This window comes from Pseudopipra pipra, chromosome 7 (genome assembly GCF_036250125.1).
Source record: "Pseudopipra pipra isolate bDixPip1 chromosome 7, bDixPip1.hap1, whole genome shotgun sequence".
NCBI classification, from domain to species: Eukaryota; Metazoa; Chordata; class Aves; order Passeriformes; family Pipridae; genus Pseudopipra; species Pseudopipra pipra.
In genome coordinates, this window is record NC_087555.1 from 11,706,191 (window position 1) to 11,724,289 (window position 18,099).

At 38.6% G+C, this 18,099-nt stretch overlaps 1 protein-coding gene across 6 annotated transcripts in view; it reads left to right on the forward strand.

The window, feature by feature from the left end:
- Positions 1-18,099, forward strand: part of SPATS2L (spermatogenesis associated serine rich 2 like) — an 82,973-nt gene that overhangs the window by 34,426 nt on the left and 30,448 nt on the right. For all 6 annotated transcript variants that reach the window (XM_064662017.1, XM_064662011.1, XM_064662013.1 and 3 more), the window contains 2 exons: positions 3,140-3,201; positions 14,913-15,021. In XM_064662017.1, coding sequence (XP_064518087.1) covers positions 3,163-3,201; positions 14,913-15,021 — 148 coding nt within the window. In that variant the 5' untranslated portion in view covers positions 3,140-3,162. The remainder of the gene's footprint in view (positions 1-3,139; positions 3,202-14,912; positions 15,022-18,099) is intronic.

The following is an 18,099-nucleotide window of genomic DNA, read 5'->3' on the forward strand; positions in this document are numbered from 1 at the left end:
TAAATCAGTTTATGCTACAATGAGAAAATTAAGTTTATTGGCTATTAAGTATAGCCATAAAGGATGTTTTTAAAAATTAGTGCTGCACTGACATTTTCCTTTTAATGTATCATCTGTATTTTATGTAACAAGCAGTGCTGGACTGAGTTATATAAACGAGCAAGTGTTTTATGCATGTTATTTCAATTATCTGTCCTTGGAGAAGGTGAATGAAAAATAGCTCCAACTCAGTTTTAGCATCTTCATTTTGACAGCTGTAATATGCATATTAATGAAGAGTGTGAAGTGTAGAGGAATAAGTCTTTTTGTTCTTAAGAGGAAAAGAAAAAAGAGAGAAAGAAAGAAACTGAGGGCATGTTATGTGTTGCATGCCAGGTCTTCTTCAAACAGCTTGAAGTTGCAAGCTAGCTGAATCAGCACCACATTTATTGGTGGAAGGCTATAATCACAGTAACACCTGCAGTGTACAGTAAAGAAATGGCAAGTCAAATCTGGCAAGGTGTTGAATGAAGTTTTTATGTCTGGTTTTAAACTGAACCAGAGCATTGCTACAAAGAGTAAAATGGGCTAAATGCTGTATTAGAGTTTAATCAGCAAAATGATTTTACATTTGAAGAATTATTTAGCTGGTATCTCTGAAGAAACATAAATTAAGAGGTGTGGGGCTTTCACAAAATATCATTATTTTGATTAATTTGCTTTGTACAAGATACAGTTTTAAAATATACAGTTTTGGTACAAAATTGGTAAAATATATGCTGAAAAAGTAGACTCTGAGGATTTAAAGGGACCAAGATCTTTTCCCATTATTTATTGTTTTTTATAGATTAATAGACTTCTAAGGCTAGAGGTTTTTTGTTAGCCATAACTCTTATTGAACTTGTTTCTGTGTTGTGTGTTGGTTCTTCAAGAGCAGTTTTTACTGGTCTTCTTTTAATGTTGTTATAAGGTGCTGGATCAGATAAGTGTATTTGAATTGGTATGGGAGAGGGTAGGCTTCCATCTCTAACGTTACAAAATCTGCTCAGTACTAGATACAAGGGCAAACTAATCGAATTTCTTAACTGTTCCTTAACATACAGTTATCTGTTAAGCAGAGAATAGGACCAGTCCAGCATGGGTTTGATGTCCTTAGGTAGAAGGCATGCTTTTATGAACAGCAGTAAGGGAGATGAAGATTTACAGAGTAATTTTAGAGCCGACCTTTCCAGTCTGGATGGGAAATTTGATTAGCTATATCTCATGTTCTTTGTCCATTTGGCATGAGGAATAGCTGACAGCAAAAGACAAGAAGTACATTAAAAAAATGTTATATAGGGGCTACAGGCTACAGTCATTTCTTAACACCTTCCTTTAGTGTTGGAACTCACTAAATATTGGAAATGGAATTGTCCCAGCCGTATATTCCTGTGATCTTCCTCCCTGCTCTGTCCAGACATTTTTAACTCTGCTTTTAGCCTTTGGGTGGGTTTGACAAAGAAGCTAATTTGAGCTGTTTCATTCTTGATGTAAAGAGGGGCAGGGAGGGGAACCTCCTGGTCTGAGGTACCAGCAGACTGGAAGGCATTCAGAGTGGCACAGTGGCTCAGTTGCCAGGAAGAAGTCGTATCAAACATAGTGAGACTCCAGCTCAGTGTCTTGGCAAAGTGTTTGGGCCTCTGACTAAAGACAGGTAAAAGTTATTTGAGTTCTAATACAGTATCTGTTCATGATATAGTAAAATGGAGATGGCACGAGCGACCTTACTCATTTCAAGCATGTTTTTTTAGTAGCTGGCAATGGAAATAGTTACTTTTTTCTTTTGGCACCTTATTTTTTGAGGGATTCTGTAGTTTAGTGTCTGCTGTTCATCAGACAAAAACTCAAATTAATTTCTTTTTCTTCTTCCTATTATCTCTTCCCCGTTTATCACAGGAACAGCCTGGTTTTGAAAATTTTTGAAAATATATTTCCTTGAATCTCATCTGTATAGTTAGAAAATGGATGCATACAGAAATAAATTACAAGATTTAAATGCTGTCAATGGATACTGTAAGAGAAGTGCTTAATTTCTGGAGTTTGAACTCCACTAAAGTTTTGTGTTTCAAAGAAGGAATTAAGGGAGGATTGTTTAAGTGCATTAAAAGAGATTTAGAAGAATTTTTGGAACACATGTATCAGTCCACATAGCAAATGCTCAAATGGGAAAAAGAAGGAGGCATTTCCACTTAAAAACTTGGAATGGACTAAGAGTTTGTTCACATATATGTACATCTGCACCTTTTTATCAGTGTACTGTAAAAGTGGTGACCAAACCAAGCTTTTATTCCATTTGACTTAGTCTTTGCTGTAATTCTTTGTGTGACTTATTTTTAAAATGTGAAGATTGAAGCCTGTTCCTTACAGAAGTTTAAGGCACTTGGTTTTGATGAAAGCAGGATTAGACAACTGGACTGCTTTCCCTGTGTTATCTTTTCACCATGTGGAAGAGCGTCTCTCACTCACTCAACCACATAACTGGAAATAGAAAGTATACTGCAGCGTTTCTTAATCACATGCAAATTCCATTCATGTGCCCAAGTTTTCAGAGCAGACTTATGAGATTTAACTCTACAGACCCTTTTAGTTTCAGTAGAAGCTGTGTGACTAAATCCTCTGAATTAGTTTTGGAAAAAAAACTCCAGCCAACGAACAGCCAGCAGCACTTGTCAGCCCAACCTCCTGGCACATTTAGCTGCTTTTTAAGACTGGATTGACTGACAAATTTTCTGGCAAAAATCAACGATGCTGGTGAATGGGAAAACAGAAGCTGTTGAGTTTATCCAGGGTATTCCTCCTCTTTAAAGCCTCAGAGTTATCAAGTAATAATGAATCAGGTCCAAGAGACATGGCTGGGAGAAGCGCGATATGCCTTCTATCCAGATTCAGAACTGTGAGGCATTTTTAAAATGTGTTTGCAAAACTAATTTGAGAAAGTATGAAATCTGGACTAGCTTTGCTTTTCAGCAAGATTGAGCACTACTGTGCAGGGCATTAAGTGTTCTCATGTTTCTCTAGTGCTTATAGGTAAGCATGTGCAATTAGACTTTATAGGTGTAGCTTTGACAGGTTGGGACTGAAACCTCCAAATGAATCTCTGTGTTTTTCTCTCGTTTCACAGACAGTATTCTCACCTGAAGAGAGATGGCAGAAATCAATTCTCCTGTAAATATCAAGGAAAAGGTAGGTTCAAGTAACAGTACAATGCAAACCAAAATGATATTTGCATACATATTTTACTTCTGCTCCTTCCAACTCTGTTCACATACTAAACTTTAATATGCATTGACTCTGTGCATAAAGTTAAGTACACAGACAAGTATTGATAGGATTAGTATATGAATCTTGCTTGAGGAGAAACATTTTTGCTTTTTTACAGACAGTGTTTTGTCAGCTAGACTTCTCTTATTCCTTTGTGATTCCTGTGTACACTGATGCTGTGGAGAATAGCATTTTGTGATGATTGCTGCTGTACAAAATACAACCATTGTATTTTGAAACATGCCCTTCAGAAAATAATTTTTCTGACCAAAAATGTTATACCTGTACTACTTAAAGACAATTCATAAAATTAAAGGCCCAAAAAGAGTAGATTACTTTTTCCTATGAAAGTATGTCTGCTTTTAACTGCATTCTATGTGCTTGAGTGAGTCTTCTCCCTATCCTTGGCTAGTGCTCATCATCCTTTCAGAAGCAGTAGAGGACCTAAAGCTAATTAGGATACTAATATGAGGTAGGTCAGAGATCTTCTGTGACTCCCAGCAGACAGACTGTGAAGTGACAATCTAACCTATAGATACTCCCCACCAAAATAAATAGGAAACCAGGACATCTGACAAACAATAGGAAAAAGGCAGAGAGAGAGAGAGAGGGAAAAGTGGTGAGACTGTAGGAGTATAACAAGACAGAGTTATATTTTAAAAGAAGATTTTGAGATTTCACCTGAATCGTCTTTTATAAAATCAGGTTTTGTTCTATTTCATGTTTGGGAAGAGAGAGGGACCTTTGCATTAGAGAGTTCAGAAAAGGCTAATGGGTTCCATGCTTTACACCTTTTTTAAGCCAAATTCGGCTATTGATACAGATTTTAAGGCAGTGTGACAAATGTTAGAGGCCAGAATCCAGTTCAGTCAGGGAGACCAAGTTTGTCCAGATACCAGTGAAAAGTTGATTAGGCCTTTTCATGAAAAGTTCATGAAAGGTGCATAAGGAGAAAGGATCAAGACTGATTAGATATCAAGGAAATGCTGAACAGTGAGGGCAATGTTAAACTGAAAAATGTAGTCATCTTCTACTGTAACATGAGACCTGCCTGTGGCACATTACATGTCCTGCAGGGCAGCAGGTACATGACATATTCTCTTCTCTCTGAGGCTGTCAATGGAAAGGAAAAGAATAAAAAAATTGTGAATGATTCCTTGGATTAACTCTTTTCTTGAACCAACATAAAAATTATTCAGCAAAATAAAAAAAAAGTCGTTTGGATTGAGGAATGTGTGAAAGATACTGTAAATGTGGCTTTCTGATTCAACAAAGTCCCAAGAAGTGGTAGACAACTAAGATGTAACATAACACCACAGCATGGCAGAGAAAAGAAATAACCTTGAACAAGAGGTCGATGGTCAAATTTTACTTAAGTTGCTCTTTTGCTTCTGAGTTCATGGATAATGAACTTTTCCTTCAGACAGCGTATTTCTCAGAACTGATCATGACTGGTAGTTAATGGTTTAGACGTTGCATTTGGTTTATACAGACTTGATGAACCATGACAACTGTTGATTCTGAAGGTAGGTTTCTTCAAGTTGCAGTTTGCTAATGTTTTTTCCTGGAAGAATGGTCACAGGCTGTTACCTACCCACCAATACCTGCATGAAGCTGCTGAGGAAAAGGCATAACAAGTGATGATTTATACTAAGTAATTCAGGTGGGAATGAGTTCCTGTTCAGACTGTTGTGTCAATCTTTCACTGCTGACTCACTTTTTGTGCTTTTAAAAGGATGTAGAACTTCTTTTGCTTTATATCCCCTTGCGGGAAACACTTCCTTACCTGTTGCACTGCCCAGGTACCCGCTTTTTGAATAGTTTTACCTCATATTTGTTTTTAACATCTCAATCGCTCATTGTGCTTGAGGATTTGCATGTCAACGTGAATCTGTATTTTGGTGATGAATATCTTCCTTAGTCCTTAATAACAGCACAGGGTTTAAATATTGAGGAGCATGATGGATTTTGCAGTAGAAAGTAATGTCATTAAATCCTTTCCCCAGTGCCACAGTGATCAAAGGTAAACTACAGTAACTCTAAAAAAACAACTCAGTAAATCAGTTGAAGTTCTGCATATTTACTGTATAGCTTGACATTTTTTATCTGTCAGTTTTACAAGTGCAGGATTTTACAAATCATGTGTTTGTCTTTTGCGAATTTAAGAATGAGGAACTGCAACAGGACTTTTACCCACACTAAGTCTCCACTATTCCAAGTGTGATATCTGCTGGGAGTGTTTATGAGCACATGCATTTTAAAGCATGAAAATAATTGGATCAATACATTCTGTTATAAATCCTCTACTCTTTATTCCTGTATCTTCCATCAGTATTTAGTGCCACTAAATCCCTATGCCAAAGTGAAAACTTAGTTTAGTAGCAATTAAAGTTTCATTGCAAAATCACTGGGTTTTATTCTGGCAAATATAGACCAATAACCTAGTAAATAAAAGGTTAGTGACTGCAGACCATAAACCTCATGCACTCTACATACATCAGCTGAGAAGCTGTTGTACTCAGTGTACCATTCACCTGGACGAGTCTGTCTTGTTTTAAAATGGGATTACCATGGCTCAGAGCTCCCATTTAGTATCTCGTGTTTGGTTTACAGTGTTGTGCCTCTTCCTGTCAGCAGCAGACTGAGTAACTATGAAGTGACTGTAGCTTCAGAACGCTCTGAGTGATGCACTAGAAATACGAGGAAAGGGTTGAACAGAGAAGTCCTGCTGAGTTGGCTTTGATTAGATTTGCGCATAGACTGCTAAAATGTAAGGATTTAATTTGCATGTTTGAAAAGAAGATATAATTAGTTACAGTGTCCTTGTTAGAGAGTCAAAATCACTTCCCTTTCTCACTTCAAAAACTTACAAAGCAAGATGGTCATGCTACACAACACTGAAGCAGCGATTTTAATGTTTACTTTTATCTACCTTTGGGGGGGCAATATTTCTGGGTAAGAAAACCAAGGTTTATGAATATAATACTTTTGCCAAACTCCACAAATCCATTGCCATCAATGCAAATACAGGAGGAGAATAGAATACAGTTCCTTCCTACTTTTCCCTTTCTTCTACTTCAGTGCTTGCAAATCATAATGTGCGCAAGACTTTGATCTTGCTGTGACTTGCATGGAGCCAAAGGAGCTGTACATCTGTTAACAAATACTTATTGTTGTAAGTCTCTGCAAAAGTAGCACAAAAGTTTCTCCTTAAATTGGATGTTCTTTGTGATGAAAACATGGTACAGATCCCATGCAGGTTTTAGCATAATGTTTGTTCTTTTGTTTTGTGGGGGTTCTGGGGGTTTGGTTTTTTGTGGTTTTGTTTTTTTTTTTTTCCAATGGTGACCTTTCCCTGTGTTCTGTCCATCATCCACTTTTAGTTATTCAAGAAAATAAAACCTCTGTCACTGTTTTAAGGGTGATGTGAGGCCGAGGCAGACATTTTGGGCATTACGCTCACACACAGATTCTGTAAATCCCTACCCCTAAATTTGAGCCTTAAGAGAATGATACTGTAGATACTTGTATAATTCATTCTTGGCATTTCAGCTGAAATAGTTCATAAAGTCAATAGGTTAAACATTCTATTTTATGTCTTCTTTTTTTTCCCCTTGAGAGATTTATATAAATGTTGGCCTGTGATGTCAGGAAAGCTAATGGAAGTTTCCATAGTTGGCAGAGGCTCCCGCAGCTGTGGGGAAGCCAGGGCTGTTTCAATTACCATATTTTTGTGCATGTGACCCACAGATTTTCTGGAATAACATAAGTTATGCATTTCAGCAGCCACAAGGGTCATTACATGCCTGCATAACTAGTATAAGGAGAAGTTTACCATCAGGATCTCTCTCAGAATAATTCCCTTTGCCCTGACCCTTGCTGTAGTCTTCCTTCACTATGGCACTCTCCCTCTTGCCTCTGATTATACTCATTTCTGTGCCTGAAAATACAGGGTGAGTAAGGACTTACTTTTTGTATCAGAGTTTTTGGAGACTTGCGTGTTATACATAGTTCAGATCATATGCACAAAAGTTCACTGGATTAAAGGATAAAATGAGCCAAACTCATTGGCTTAAATCCAAAATTCATAAAATCAATGGAGGTATTCAAGCATTAACCTAGTACATCACCAGAAGAGGTGCTGAGATTCTGAATTACAAGGCTTCCAAAGAAGAAGCAATTGGAATGAGTAATACAAGTGATGTATTGTCTCCTGCAACAATTAGACCCTCTTAGTTTAACAAGAGAAGAGTGAATATCAGGCACTCCCCAGAATAGCCATTCAGCTCTGGCATGTGACTTTGGTTATGATCCAAAAAATATTGGGAATTGTTTAAACTTCAGGATTTGCTTTTGAGTCTATCTTTTTTTTTTTTTTTAAGTTTATTTTGTGTCTAAACATGTTTGAATAAGTGAGATCTGCTGTCAGCTGGAATTAGCAAAATACTCATTCAGATGAAAATCGTCCTCTTGAGATTCTGTTAGGAGTGAAGTTTTGCTGTAGTTCTCCTGAAAGGCTTGCTTTTTCCTTTGTCATTTCAAGTGTCAGAGCTGGAGGAGCAGATGGATAGGACTGCAAGAAGGAAATTTTATTCAGATGTGGTTTTGGAGGTTTCACAGTTTTGTTTACGTTACACCATAACTGTGGTTTTTCTAACCGATAAAAGAGTAGGGTTCAGGGGAAGGAATGGAAGTAGTATGTAAATTTAAAGTCATACATTACAAAAGCAGTAGTTTCCAATCTGTGATTCCACTATTTCTCCTTAAAGTTGACCTTCACAGCTGTTCTTGCCCATGTGTTGAAGTAGATGGGACTGTTCAAAGACCAGTAAAGTTGATCTAAATGCACTTTTGTCACTTGATGAGCCGTTTAACTTGGTTAAGAATATCACAGATTCATGTCTGTAAACACTGCTGACATTGTTCAAGGAGAACAGTTCTTACTAAGCCTCAACTTTTCAGGAAACCTGAAAGAACCTACTAAGTGTCTGGCTTTCTATTTGATTAGTTTACAAATTTGGGGACAATTTTGTATATCCATGACAATTGCCTAAAGCAGTTTACTTCTGCAAGTAGAACTTTTTTGTGCTTATTGAGAATAAATGATTGGAAGATATCAGGGTAATAAACAGATCATGTAGTGGAAAGAGAGGCACGGACCTGATCAAAGCTGTTAGTTTGCTCAAAGGGGATGTTAACAACATTTGTTCGGTGTGTCGGGATGAACTTAGTTAGTAAAGCTTTTGGAAAAATATCTCCAGTGTAAGAAATAGCCTCTTAATGCAACAAAGTCGAATTGTACTCATGAAATATGTTTGTGTAGGAGTTCAAAACCTTTTAAAAAATTGTGCCATTAAGTGGTTTTAAGATACATTTTCCTGCTTAACGTAGCCAGGACATCTGCTAATGCTAAATTCCTAGATTATAGAAACCAGCAGAGTTCTTCAGGCAGCCCTCCTTCCGCACTTCTCTTGCAGGATTTGGATCAACCTCAGTTGGAGGCATAATATAGTTGAATGGTGTGTATGTGTGCATAAAGATTTACTGACATACAGTAAAAATAAAGTAGGAAATGTGACGTGTTTGTTGATAACAGTACTTCTAAATGAATTTAGTTCTGAACTTAGAGAAAATCTGTTGATCTCAGTGTTTAGTACAAAGGAAAGGTGGATCTGTGTTAGTTTTCCTAAGCAGCCATAAGTAAGAATATTTCTGTCTGAGTGACTGTAATAGTAACTTCAAGGGGATTAGAGCAGCTGTGTTCGGGAGTTTCAGAACAGCCGTGAGCTTTCAGCAAAGGAGTTTAATTTGTCACTATGTCAGAAATATATAAACAAAATCTCTGAACCCCGGATATGTTACTTATTCACCAGAAACATCCTCTTTGAGATGATGCCAAAGGGGAGCAGATGGAGCAGAGCAGCAAACAGGCAGTGATTGAGTCCATCTTGTTACAGTTGCCTGGGAACCATTTGAAACTTGACAGAGAACCTAAAGGACTTAGAGGAATGCACAGCAATATCAGCTTGGTTCTGTATGTGGAGTAGGTAATCTGGTGTCACAACTTTCAGGCAGGCTCTGTTTCTTTCTGAACTTCACTTATCAGGGAAGTCTTGTGAGATGGGTGTTTGTGAGGGCTTTAGGTAAGATACCGTTGAATTCAGTGTCCTTTTTTGTGTGCTGTGCTCCTCAGCTCCTCAGAGGTAACCTGTTACTGATTTTTTTTTTTTTTTTTTATTTTCAGGCAAGTAAAAAATTTGCCCCAAGTGTGATTGTCAATAATTTAACAGTAATCATCAGAAAAATACTCAAGTATATTGGATCAGACCTTGGGGATTTTATTGTGGAGTAGAAGCAGCTTATCTGAGGGGACTTGAAATCTTCTTCAATTTTGATATCACTTTTGGGCAGTCTTCAGCATTTTGTGTAGGAGACAGATAAAAACATCCTCATGACTGTGGAATTCTGGTCCTGATGAGATGCACTCTGGCTCACATTGCAGCAAGCATTAACAGGACTTGAGCAAGCATTTCAAGCTAAGTCTGTGCTTGAGAAGTGGCTGAATGTCTTCTAAAATTTGAACTAACTTTAGCCCTATCCAGAAGAGTAGCTAGGTCCACAGGAATTAAATGCATGCTTGCAAGGTATGTGTCTGGATTGTGGGTTTAAATGGATATGGACCTGGGTTCTGCCTTTCATGTTCTTGAGTGCACACAGTTGTTTTCAAGATCACAGCCTTATATTTTAGATTTGTGATTGCTTTAAAGTAGCTTTTGTAAGCTGAAATTCTGGGAAAGTTTTTTCAGTAGTAAACAAAGTAATGTGCTTTCCTGTTAGGCTACAGGAGGGAAAGCCCAGGAATTTAACTATTGTCAGTGACATATTCTCAACTAATGCTGACATTAACAGCATTAATTATTTGTGGTTCTGAAGGTATGTAACTGAATTCTCTTGATGTCCCGGAATGCTATCTAGCATCCAGATGATGACAGAAGTTCACTGGGAATCTACACTGGATAAAACCAGGATGATTCACAAAGTCGTTAAAATAGTTGACTTCCCTGCAGTCTGCCTGATCATGCTGTTTCTCCTATGATCAGGTTTCAGAAAGTAGGAGAAAACTGTTTTCTCCCACATAAACAGAAATAAATCCAATAAAGTAGACTGTTGTGAGTTTTGTTCTTGCAGACTGTTTGTTATTAATGCAGTACCATTGCATAGTAAGAGATTTTTTGGCTCTTGTAATTTCTTTCATCCTTTAGGATGCTAAATATTTTTTAAAAGGAGTTTGTTGATGGGAAGTCACACATCAGCTTATTCTAGTTCCATAATCTGTTGCTTACATCTTGAGAAGATGGATGTTTTGAGGACTGTAACTTTAGAGAGATAAAGTTAGGAGTTATCTCCTGCCCTGGAATCATCCTACCGCACTTGTAGCAAAAATGAGCTCTGTGTAGTTTTCTGGATTGGGAATTGGTTGACTTCTCTCACCTGGAGGCTTGTAAGTTAGTGAGGTGTTTAGCTGTGCTAGCAAAAGGGCTGGTTTATCACCTGAACTAGCAGGTGAACCAGAGAGGAGCCAGCATACCTGGGCTGCCTAAATCCAGCCAACGTTCAGCCCTTTAATTTAAGTCCACCTTGTCATCTTGTATCTATCAAGCATTCCTGGAGCTTTGATATGCCTCTCTTCATCACAATCTGTGGTATGTCTGTTATGACCTACAGCATTTGTGCTTGGCTTATGCTGTCAGGAAGGTTTCCTACCATTCCCTTTGGCTTTTTCTTTTGTATTTTTATGTCCAGAAATATATGGGACATGTTTTGTGTGTGGGGACAGAGCTGAGTTTCAGACATAGAAATCTACACATATATTTGAAATCAAGGTAAAAGGACTAAGAGTTGGAATATTGGTGACTGTGACATTGGCATTTCTAGGCTAAGGCTGTCATATGGCCTAGTTTCCCTCGACATGCCTTGTCCTCCTTCCAGATACAGTCAGGTCACAATTTGAGACTTGTAGCTGTATGTCTGGAGGTCCAGAATTTGCTGGCTTTTTCATTGCCTGTGTACAACAGTTCCAGTGTATTCTGGATTAAAACATCAATCAAACAGTGCATATGTTCTAGACCTGATGTCTGGCACACAGATCTTTGTCTTTGAAATTCCAGGAAAAGTATGGTAACAATATGCCATCTTGTTCCTAAGAATTTACAAGACAAAATACTTTGTTTCAGAACAAAACCTTTTGGGATTTCTGCTCTGTTGGAATTCTGGGTTTATATCAGCTTTTGTTGTTTCTGAATTTATATATATACATATATATTTTTTTTCCCCCTTAATATTGATGTATGCTACTGATTGTTGCGTATTTTAGTTTTCATCTGTTTTACCCACATAAGTCACTGCACAAATCTGGAAAGGAGAAACACTAACAGCTTGTAAGTATCCTGGGTATCATAGCATACACACAGGAGGGGAGAAAATTAAAAAAGTGTAAGCAACTCCTGATTTGGAATTTCCTAGGTCCTGGATGCTTTCCTGCGATCTGATATTCTTTTCCTGAGGAATTTTTTCAGGAAGTGTCTAAAATTTTTTTATATTTTAAGTAGAAAGATAAACAAATGTTTATTTCGTACAACCCTCAACAAAGAATATTCTTAGGTGTCATCAGTAGAACTGTTGAGCTCTGCAGTACATTGATATTCCCTAAATCAATTTTTTTTATAGTCCAGCTAAAACAGGACTGTGTCCACGGTGTTGGTCATGTACCTAATTTCTTTTCTGTATACTGGCGAGTATTCTTCCTAAGATCATCATCTTGCTTTTTTTGGGTTATCTCCATAACTAGAATGTTTCCATAACCTTTTTGTATTTAATTATAGTACTAGTTGGATGAAGCACAGATTAGCTTTTAAGTCTGATTTTCCTATTAATGAAAAAATTTTTAACAAAGACCACACAGTGCAAACAGAAAGTCTTCAGTAGTAGATTCTGTAGTGTAAAACATAGTCTGCCTGGTCGAGTTCGTGTGTGTCAGTGTTCTCCACCCCACAGATGTTCTTCTTAATGTCTTTGAGAAGTTTCCAAACTGCACTGTGTGGCGAGTTGCCTGATCCATCCTGTGGTCTTAGCCTCTCTTGGTTGTTTCCAGATGCTTCTTGAGGCTTCTAGACCTTTCATAGCAAAGAAGGACCTAGAAGCCATATGAAATCCCCATGCTTTTATTTAAAGTTGGTTAGAATACACTAGATATTTCCTTTTACTGTTTTTCCTGTAAGCAGTTACCACAAGAAGATTATGCAATTTTGAGTAGGCAGCGAGATGATCCACATGATTGTGAAAGAAGAGGGGAGTTTTTTGTGAGAATATGAAGATATAGTCCACATGGTGAAAAAGTTTGGGAGGTACCAGCTTGAACTTAAAATGGACTGCAGCTTGTGGCCTATTCTACCCTGGTGTCTTTGCCAACTTCTATTATTATGGAGCCAGCTCAGTTCATACTTGTTGCAGCTTTATCAGTAAATAGCGTGCCTGTACCCACAATCACTAGGTTAATTAACTCCTTTTTCCAGGGCTTTCTCTGCACATCCTATTGATTTGGGTTAGTTTTCACTTGGATGCCTGCAGTACATAGCAGAAAGCTATACTCACTACTTCCCTCCCCGTGCATGCACATCGGCTGAAGAGAGAAACTTGAGCAGACAGAGGATTTTCTCTGCAGTTTCTGGCAACAACAGTCTCTGCTTCAAGCAGTCCACTTGACAGCCTCGTCTGTCTGAACTTCAACATACTCAGCCTGTGTTGAGTAGATATTCCAAAGCAGCCAGCTGTTGTCTGGGGACCTGGCTGCTGGGCAAGCCTTGCTTGGTTGTAGGGTGGCAACATTAGACAGATAGGCCTTTGGAAAGTGTCCTTGCGAAGTAGTCAAGTGCTTTAACTCCACTGCCCTCTAAATTATGTGTTTGGCCTGGGCTGTCCAAGGCTGGACTTGCTGCTTGAAATGTGTTGTGGGCAAATGTGAAGCTGCAGAGAGAGGTGTGACAGGATGATGGACCGGAGTAGAGTGTAGATGTAGTAAAGTTGTGTGCTGAGTATCAACCTTTTGTAGTGCTGAAGTCCAGCAGGCATCACAAATCTGAGCCCTCAGTCACTGTGCATTAACAGAGCCTGAAATGATTCATGGTTTGTATTAGAATACAGGACAGAAATACAGCAGTTGAGGAGTGGGGTGAACGTACTACAGCAAAATAAGATTTTTTGGTCATAAATCTGAGCACTTAAGTGTTCTTGATCACCTTCTGGTATCTCCATTGATGGAGACTCCATACAGATTGTCCTTCAGCATCTAACCAGGCAGCTAAGGCAAGGAAGTGTGAATTCTCTTGCCATGTAAGCCAGCCTAGTTCCCTTAAACAGCTCTATCTTCATGTATTATTTTTTTCACAATTATTTTTCACGGTACAGTATAAGACCACCACTGCTTCACAATTAGCATAATGGCATTGTGATGCAGTAAATAAAGTACACTTAAATCAAGAATGTATTCCCACAGAAAGATGACAAAGAAGGGTGTCAGATAAACATTTGCAGGGCAATAACAAGTTTCTGATTGTAAATACCTGCTGGACATCTTGATATAGAAACTCAGAAACCTAATTTTGAACAACTAGACTGGTTTTGGCAGTGGTCATCTTTTTCTTTTTTCAGAGTACTGTCATAGGTTTTTGTTTTGCTAATTACGTTTAAGTATTTTTATTTTACTCTGACCTCATAAAGCTTGTATAGCATTAAAATAATATAGCAATTAATTTCTATATAACTATTTACTTTCTGCTATATTACTTAGGGATGAGAAAGTAAATTATCAGTGTGACTTCACAAGGAATATTATATTTTAAACATTGCGAGTTCAATTTCATCTGGTATCAATGGATACTGACAGTACAGCAATAACAAATGCTGGGAAATTTAAGCACGGTGTGCCAGAGTCACTTGTGGGTGTAACACCTCATCCATCAGCAGAGTTTCCTGAAGGAAGCATTTGGCTTCCTATGTCCTTTGTTCAGGATTTTGTTACATAAGCTTCCTGGTCACTTGTATATGGAACAGCGAATTGAGCAGCCACTAGAGCTTTTGAAAATGATGCTGGTTTAGCCTGTGACTGTTTTCATGCATGTGACTGTTTTTCAGATATCAAAAAACCACCAATCATAACTTTGATGTAGCAAGGCCATGCAATAGCCTTGTTGTAGTAATTGAGTACTCACTAAGTTTGTGTAGGTGATGTATCAAGACCCATGGCAGCAAATAGAACATTTAGGAAAGAAGCATAAAGCCAAATTCTGTCAGCTTAATTAAGCTAGTTCTCCCACTGTTGCTGAGGGTAGGATTTGTTTCCAGGATTACTGGCTACCAGTTCTGTGATTTGGTGTCCTGAAGAAATTGCTTCATTATTTGCATGGGCCAGGTAAGGACAGAGTGGGTATTGCTTTGTACAGACACATTGCTGTATGCTCCTGAGCGTGTCACGTGTAACAGGCATTTATGTGGATGTGCATTGGCACAGAGGTACCTTGTTGTTTAAAGGAGTATGATAAACCCATATGCTATTGTCTTCTTTCTTTTCCTTCCAGATCAATGCAATACGATCAATTGTTCCGAACAAAAGCAATAATGAGATAGTCCTGGTGTTGCAGCAGTTTGATAACAATGTAGACAAGGCTGTTCAAGCTTTCATGGATGGTGAGTATAGTGCACTTTTTTCACTAAGGCACGAGGGATTCAATTGCATGCTAAAAGTGTTTGTTGTCTCTAGTGGCTCAAAATAGTGGGCAATCACCAAACATCAGAAGTTCAGCAAGGGAAAGTGCCCAATTCTGCACTGGGATGGGGCAACAACCCTGGATGTGTGTACAGACTGGGGAATGAGATGCTGGAAAGCAGTGCCCTGGAAAGGGACCTGGTGGTCCTGGTCGATGACAAGCTGAACATGAGTCAGCAGTGCCCTGGCAGCCAGGAGGGACAACTGTGTCCTGGGGGGCATCAGGAACAACATCACCAGTCGGTCAAGGGAGGGGATTGTCCTGCTCTGCTCTGCACTGGAGCAGCCTCACCTTGAATATTGTGGCAGTTTTGGTTAGAGAGTGTCCAAAGGCAGGTAACAAAGATGGGGAAGGGCCTTGAGGGGAAGCAGTGTGAGGAGCGGCTGAGGGCATTTGGTCTGTTCAGCCTGGAGAAGAGGAGACTGAGGGGAGACCTCATTGCAGTTACAACCTCCTTGTGAGGGGAAGGGGAGGGGCAGGCACTGATCTTTTCTCTGTGGTGACCAGTGACAGGACCCCAGGGAATGGTCTGAAGTTGTGTTAGGGGAGGTTTAGGTTGGATATTAGAAACAGGTTCTTCCCCCAGAGCGTGGTTGGGCACTGGAAGAGGCTCCCCAGGGCAGTGGTCACAGCTCCAAGCCTGACAGAGTTCAAGGAGCGTTTGGATGATATTCTCAGGCCCATGGTGGGATTGTTGGGGATGGTCCTGTGTGGAGCTGAGGGTTGCACTCAATGATCCTTGTGAATCCCTTCCAACTCAGCATATTCTGTGAAAATATATTATGTATTTTTTCTAAAATCTGATCAGTGTGGCACTTAGTTAAATTTTTTTTTTTATAATTGATCCTCCTGTCTGCATCTTTGCTTCTCTATGCTATGAGTTTGACATGGCTGTTTATCTGTTCCACCTGACTTTGCCATTTTTTATACCATTTTTGTTGCAGACCACCTCCTTTATTCTACATGAAAGTCAATGCTTTTAAAAGTAAATATGTCAGGAAATGATTCACTCTTGAAGATACAGTAACTAATAAGAATTTGGGATAGTTCTGAAGCAGATAGCCAGGCCCCTAAACCCCTGAACTTGATGCATACATTGAATTGACATTCAAACCTCAGTCTGAATTTTGCAAATAGCCTTGACATTTATAATGGCTGAGCCAAGACTCCATCGGAAGTTTGAACCATTCTAAATCTGGATCATCGCTAATGAAAGGTCACTTGTATTTAAATAACACTTTTCTGATAAATATATAATGTCAAGTATTTTGAACTTTCACCAAAGTCTGTGAGAAACCCTTTGCGGAAATGATGGCATACCGTGAGCAAATCTTCTCAAAATCTTTGTAGCTGGGGGCTGCATAAACACTACTAGAAGTTCAGTGGTCTCAAAGGCTCTGTATTTCTTAAAAATTTCTGCATTTTTGCTATCTCAGCAAGTTGCTTATTTGATATGTATTTTACTTAAGAATAGTTTGGGGTTTGGTTTGGATTAACTTACTAAAATGTATCATCCAAAAAGCATCATGATGCACTAGGACTTAACAGTATGCAAAAAGCAGGTGCAAGCAAACTGGACTATTTATAAATGCACCATAACTCTTCTATCAGATTTATGTGGTTCTTTTTGATTCAGGCAACTGCATAGACATTCTAATAGATCTATGGAATTGAGTTTGTCTGTGCACACACACAGGAAAAGGAAAGTGTGAGGCATCTAACAATAATTTTGTTTTCCTGTAATGTATGTCCTGGGGAAATAAGTGGAGGATTGTTCCATGACTATTCAGTAAGTTACTTTCAATTTACTTTGTCTTAAGTTGCCGTTGGTTGCTTGTGGCCTATGAATTGTTTCCAATGAGCACTCAAAAGGGGAAGTGTTTTCATAGCCATGTGTTGTCATCTGCTGTATGGAAGAAACAGGGCAAGAGTGCAACAAAGTCGTGAAGAGAAGCAAGCTGTTGTACCTGTTCAGATGTTCTTTGTTTGAACTTCACCAGTTTGTGATTACTGTGCCTTGCCTTGAGAAGTCTGTGAGCGAGCATTTGAGAACAGCCAATATTTGTTACTGTCTGGAAACAATAGCAAGCCTGAGAAAAGATAGGTATCCATGCAGCTGCTGCTGTGGATAGAATGAATCTAGCACTTGGAGTATTTTTTCACGTGAATGACAAAAACTGCTAAGATTGAAATAACGCTTGCAGAGAAATCATTGCCAGAGGCAAAGAAAAACATGGGGGTGGCTGTGCTGAATGAAAAGGCTCAGCACCTCCATTCAGTGCTTCTCTCTGAGGTGCTGCATGCTGAATCAAACAACGTTCAAATTTAGTTTCCTGAGATTATTTTCCATCTTGCTTTGTATCTGGAGTAGCATTTAGGTGATGTCTCTATAATGAATTTACTTCTATATGTGAAATTTTATTTAAATGAAAGAGGGTTCAAATGTTTTATTTGCTATGCTAGTGTTTACCTAATTAAGCATAATCAGAAGGTCTGATCAGCTGCTTTGTAGAGGTGTTCAACAAATTACAATGATGAGTTCAAATGAGGGCTTTGGGACTTGGACAGTTAGTGCATTTCCTAACAGGAAGAAATGGAGTTTAGTTGGGAGAATCCTTAAAATAACCCTCACCATGCACAGAATTCACAGGGAAGCTGAGGGAAGCAAAGCAAAGACACCACCAGCCAACACAAGAAGGGTGTTGGTTTATACTGTGAAAACAGTTAACAAAGCTGTCACGTGAAATCACATACTTTCAGCAGCACAGAGTAAAATGGGCAGCAAATGTTAGGGTTTATTTCTTCATAATGAAACACAACACCTGTCAAAAGATAGCAAACCTTTAGGAGAGGGGATTGTACTTACATGTACATAAGTATGTATGTGTGTCACTAAATATAGGTATGTATATAGTTATACACAAAATAGAAGCTTTCTTAGCCTTGTATCTGCATTGCTATGCCATCTAGGAAACAAAACATGGCTTTGATGGATTCC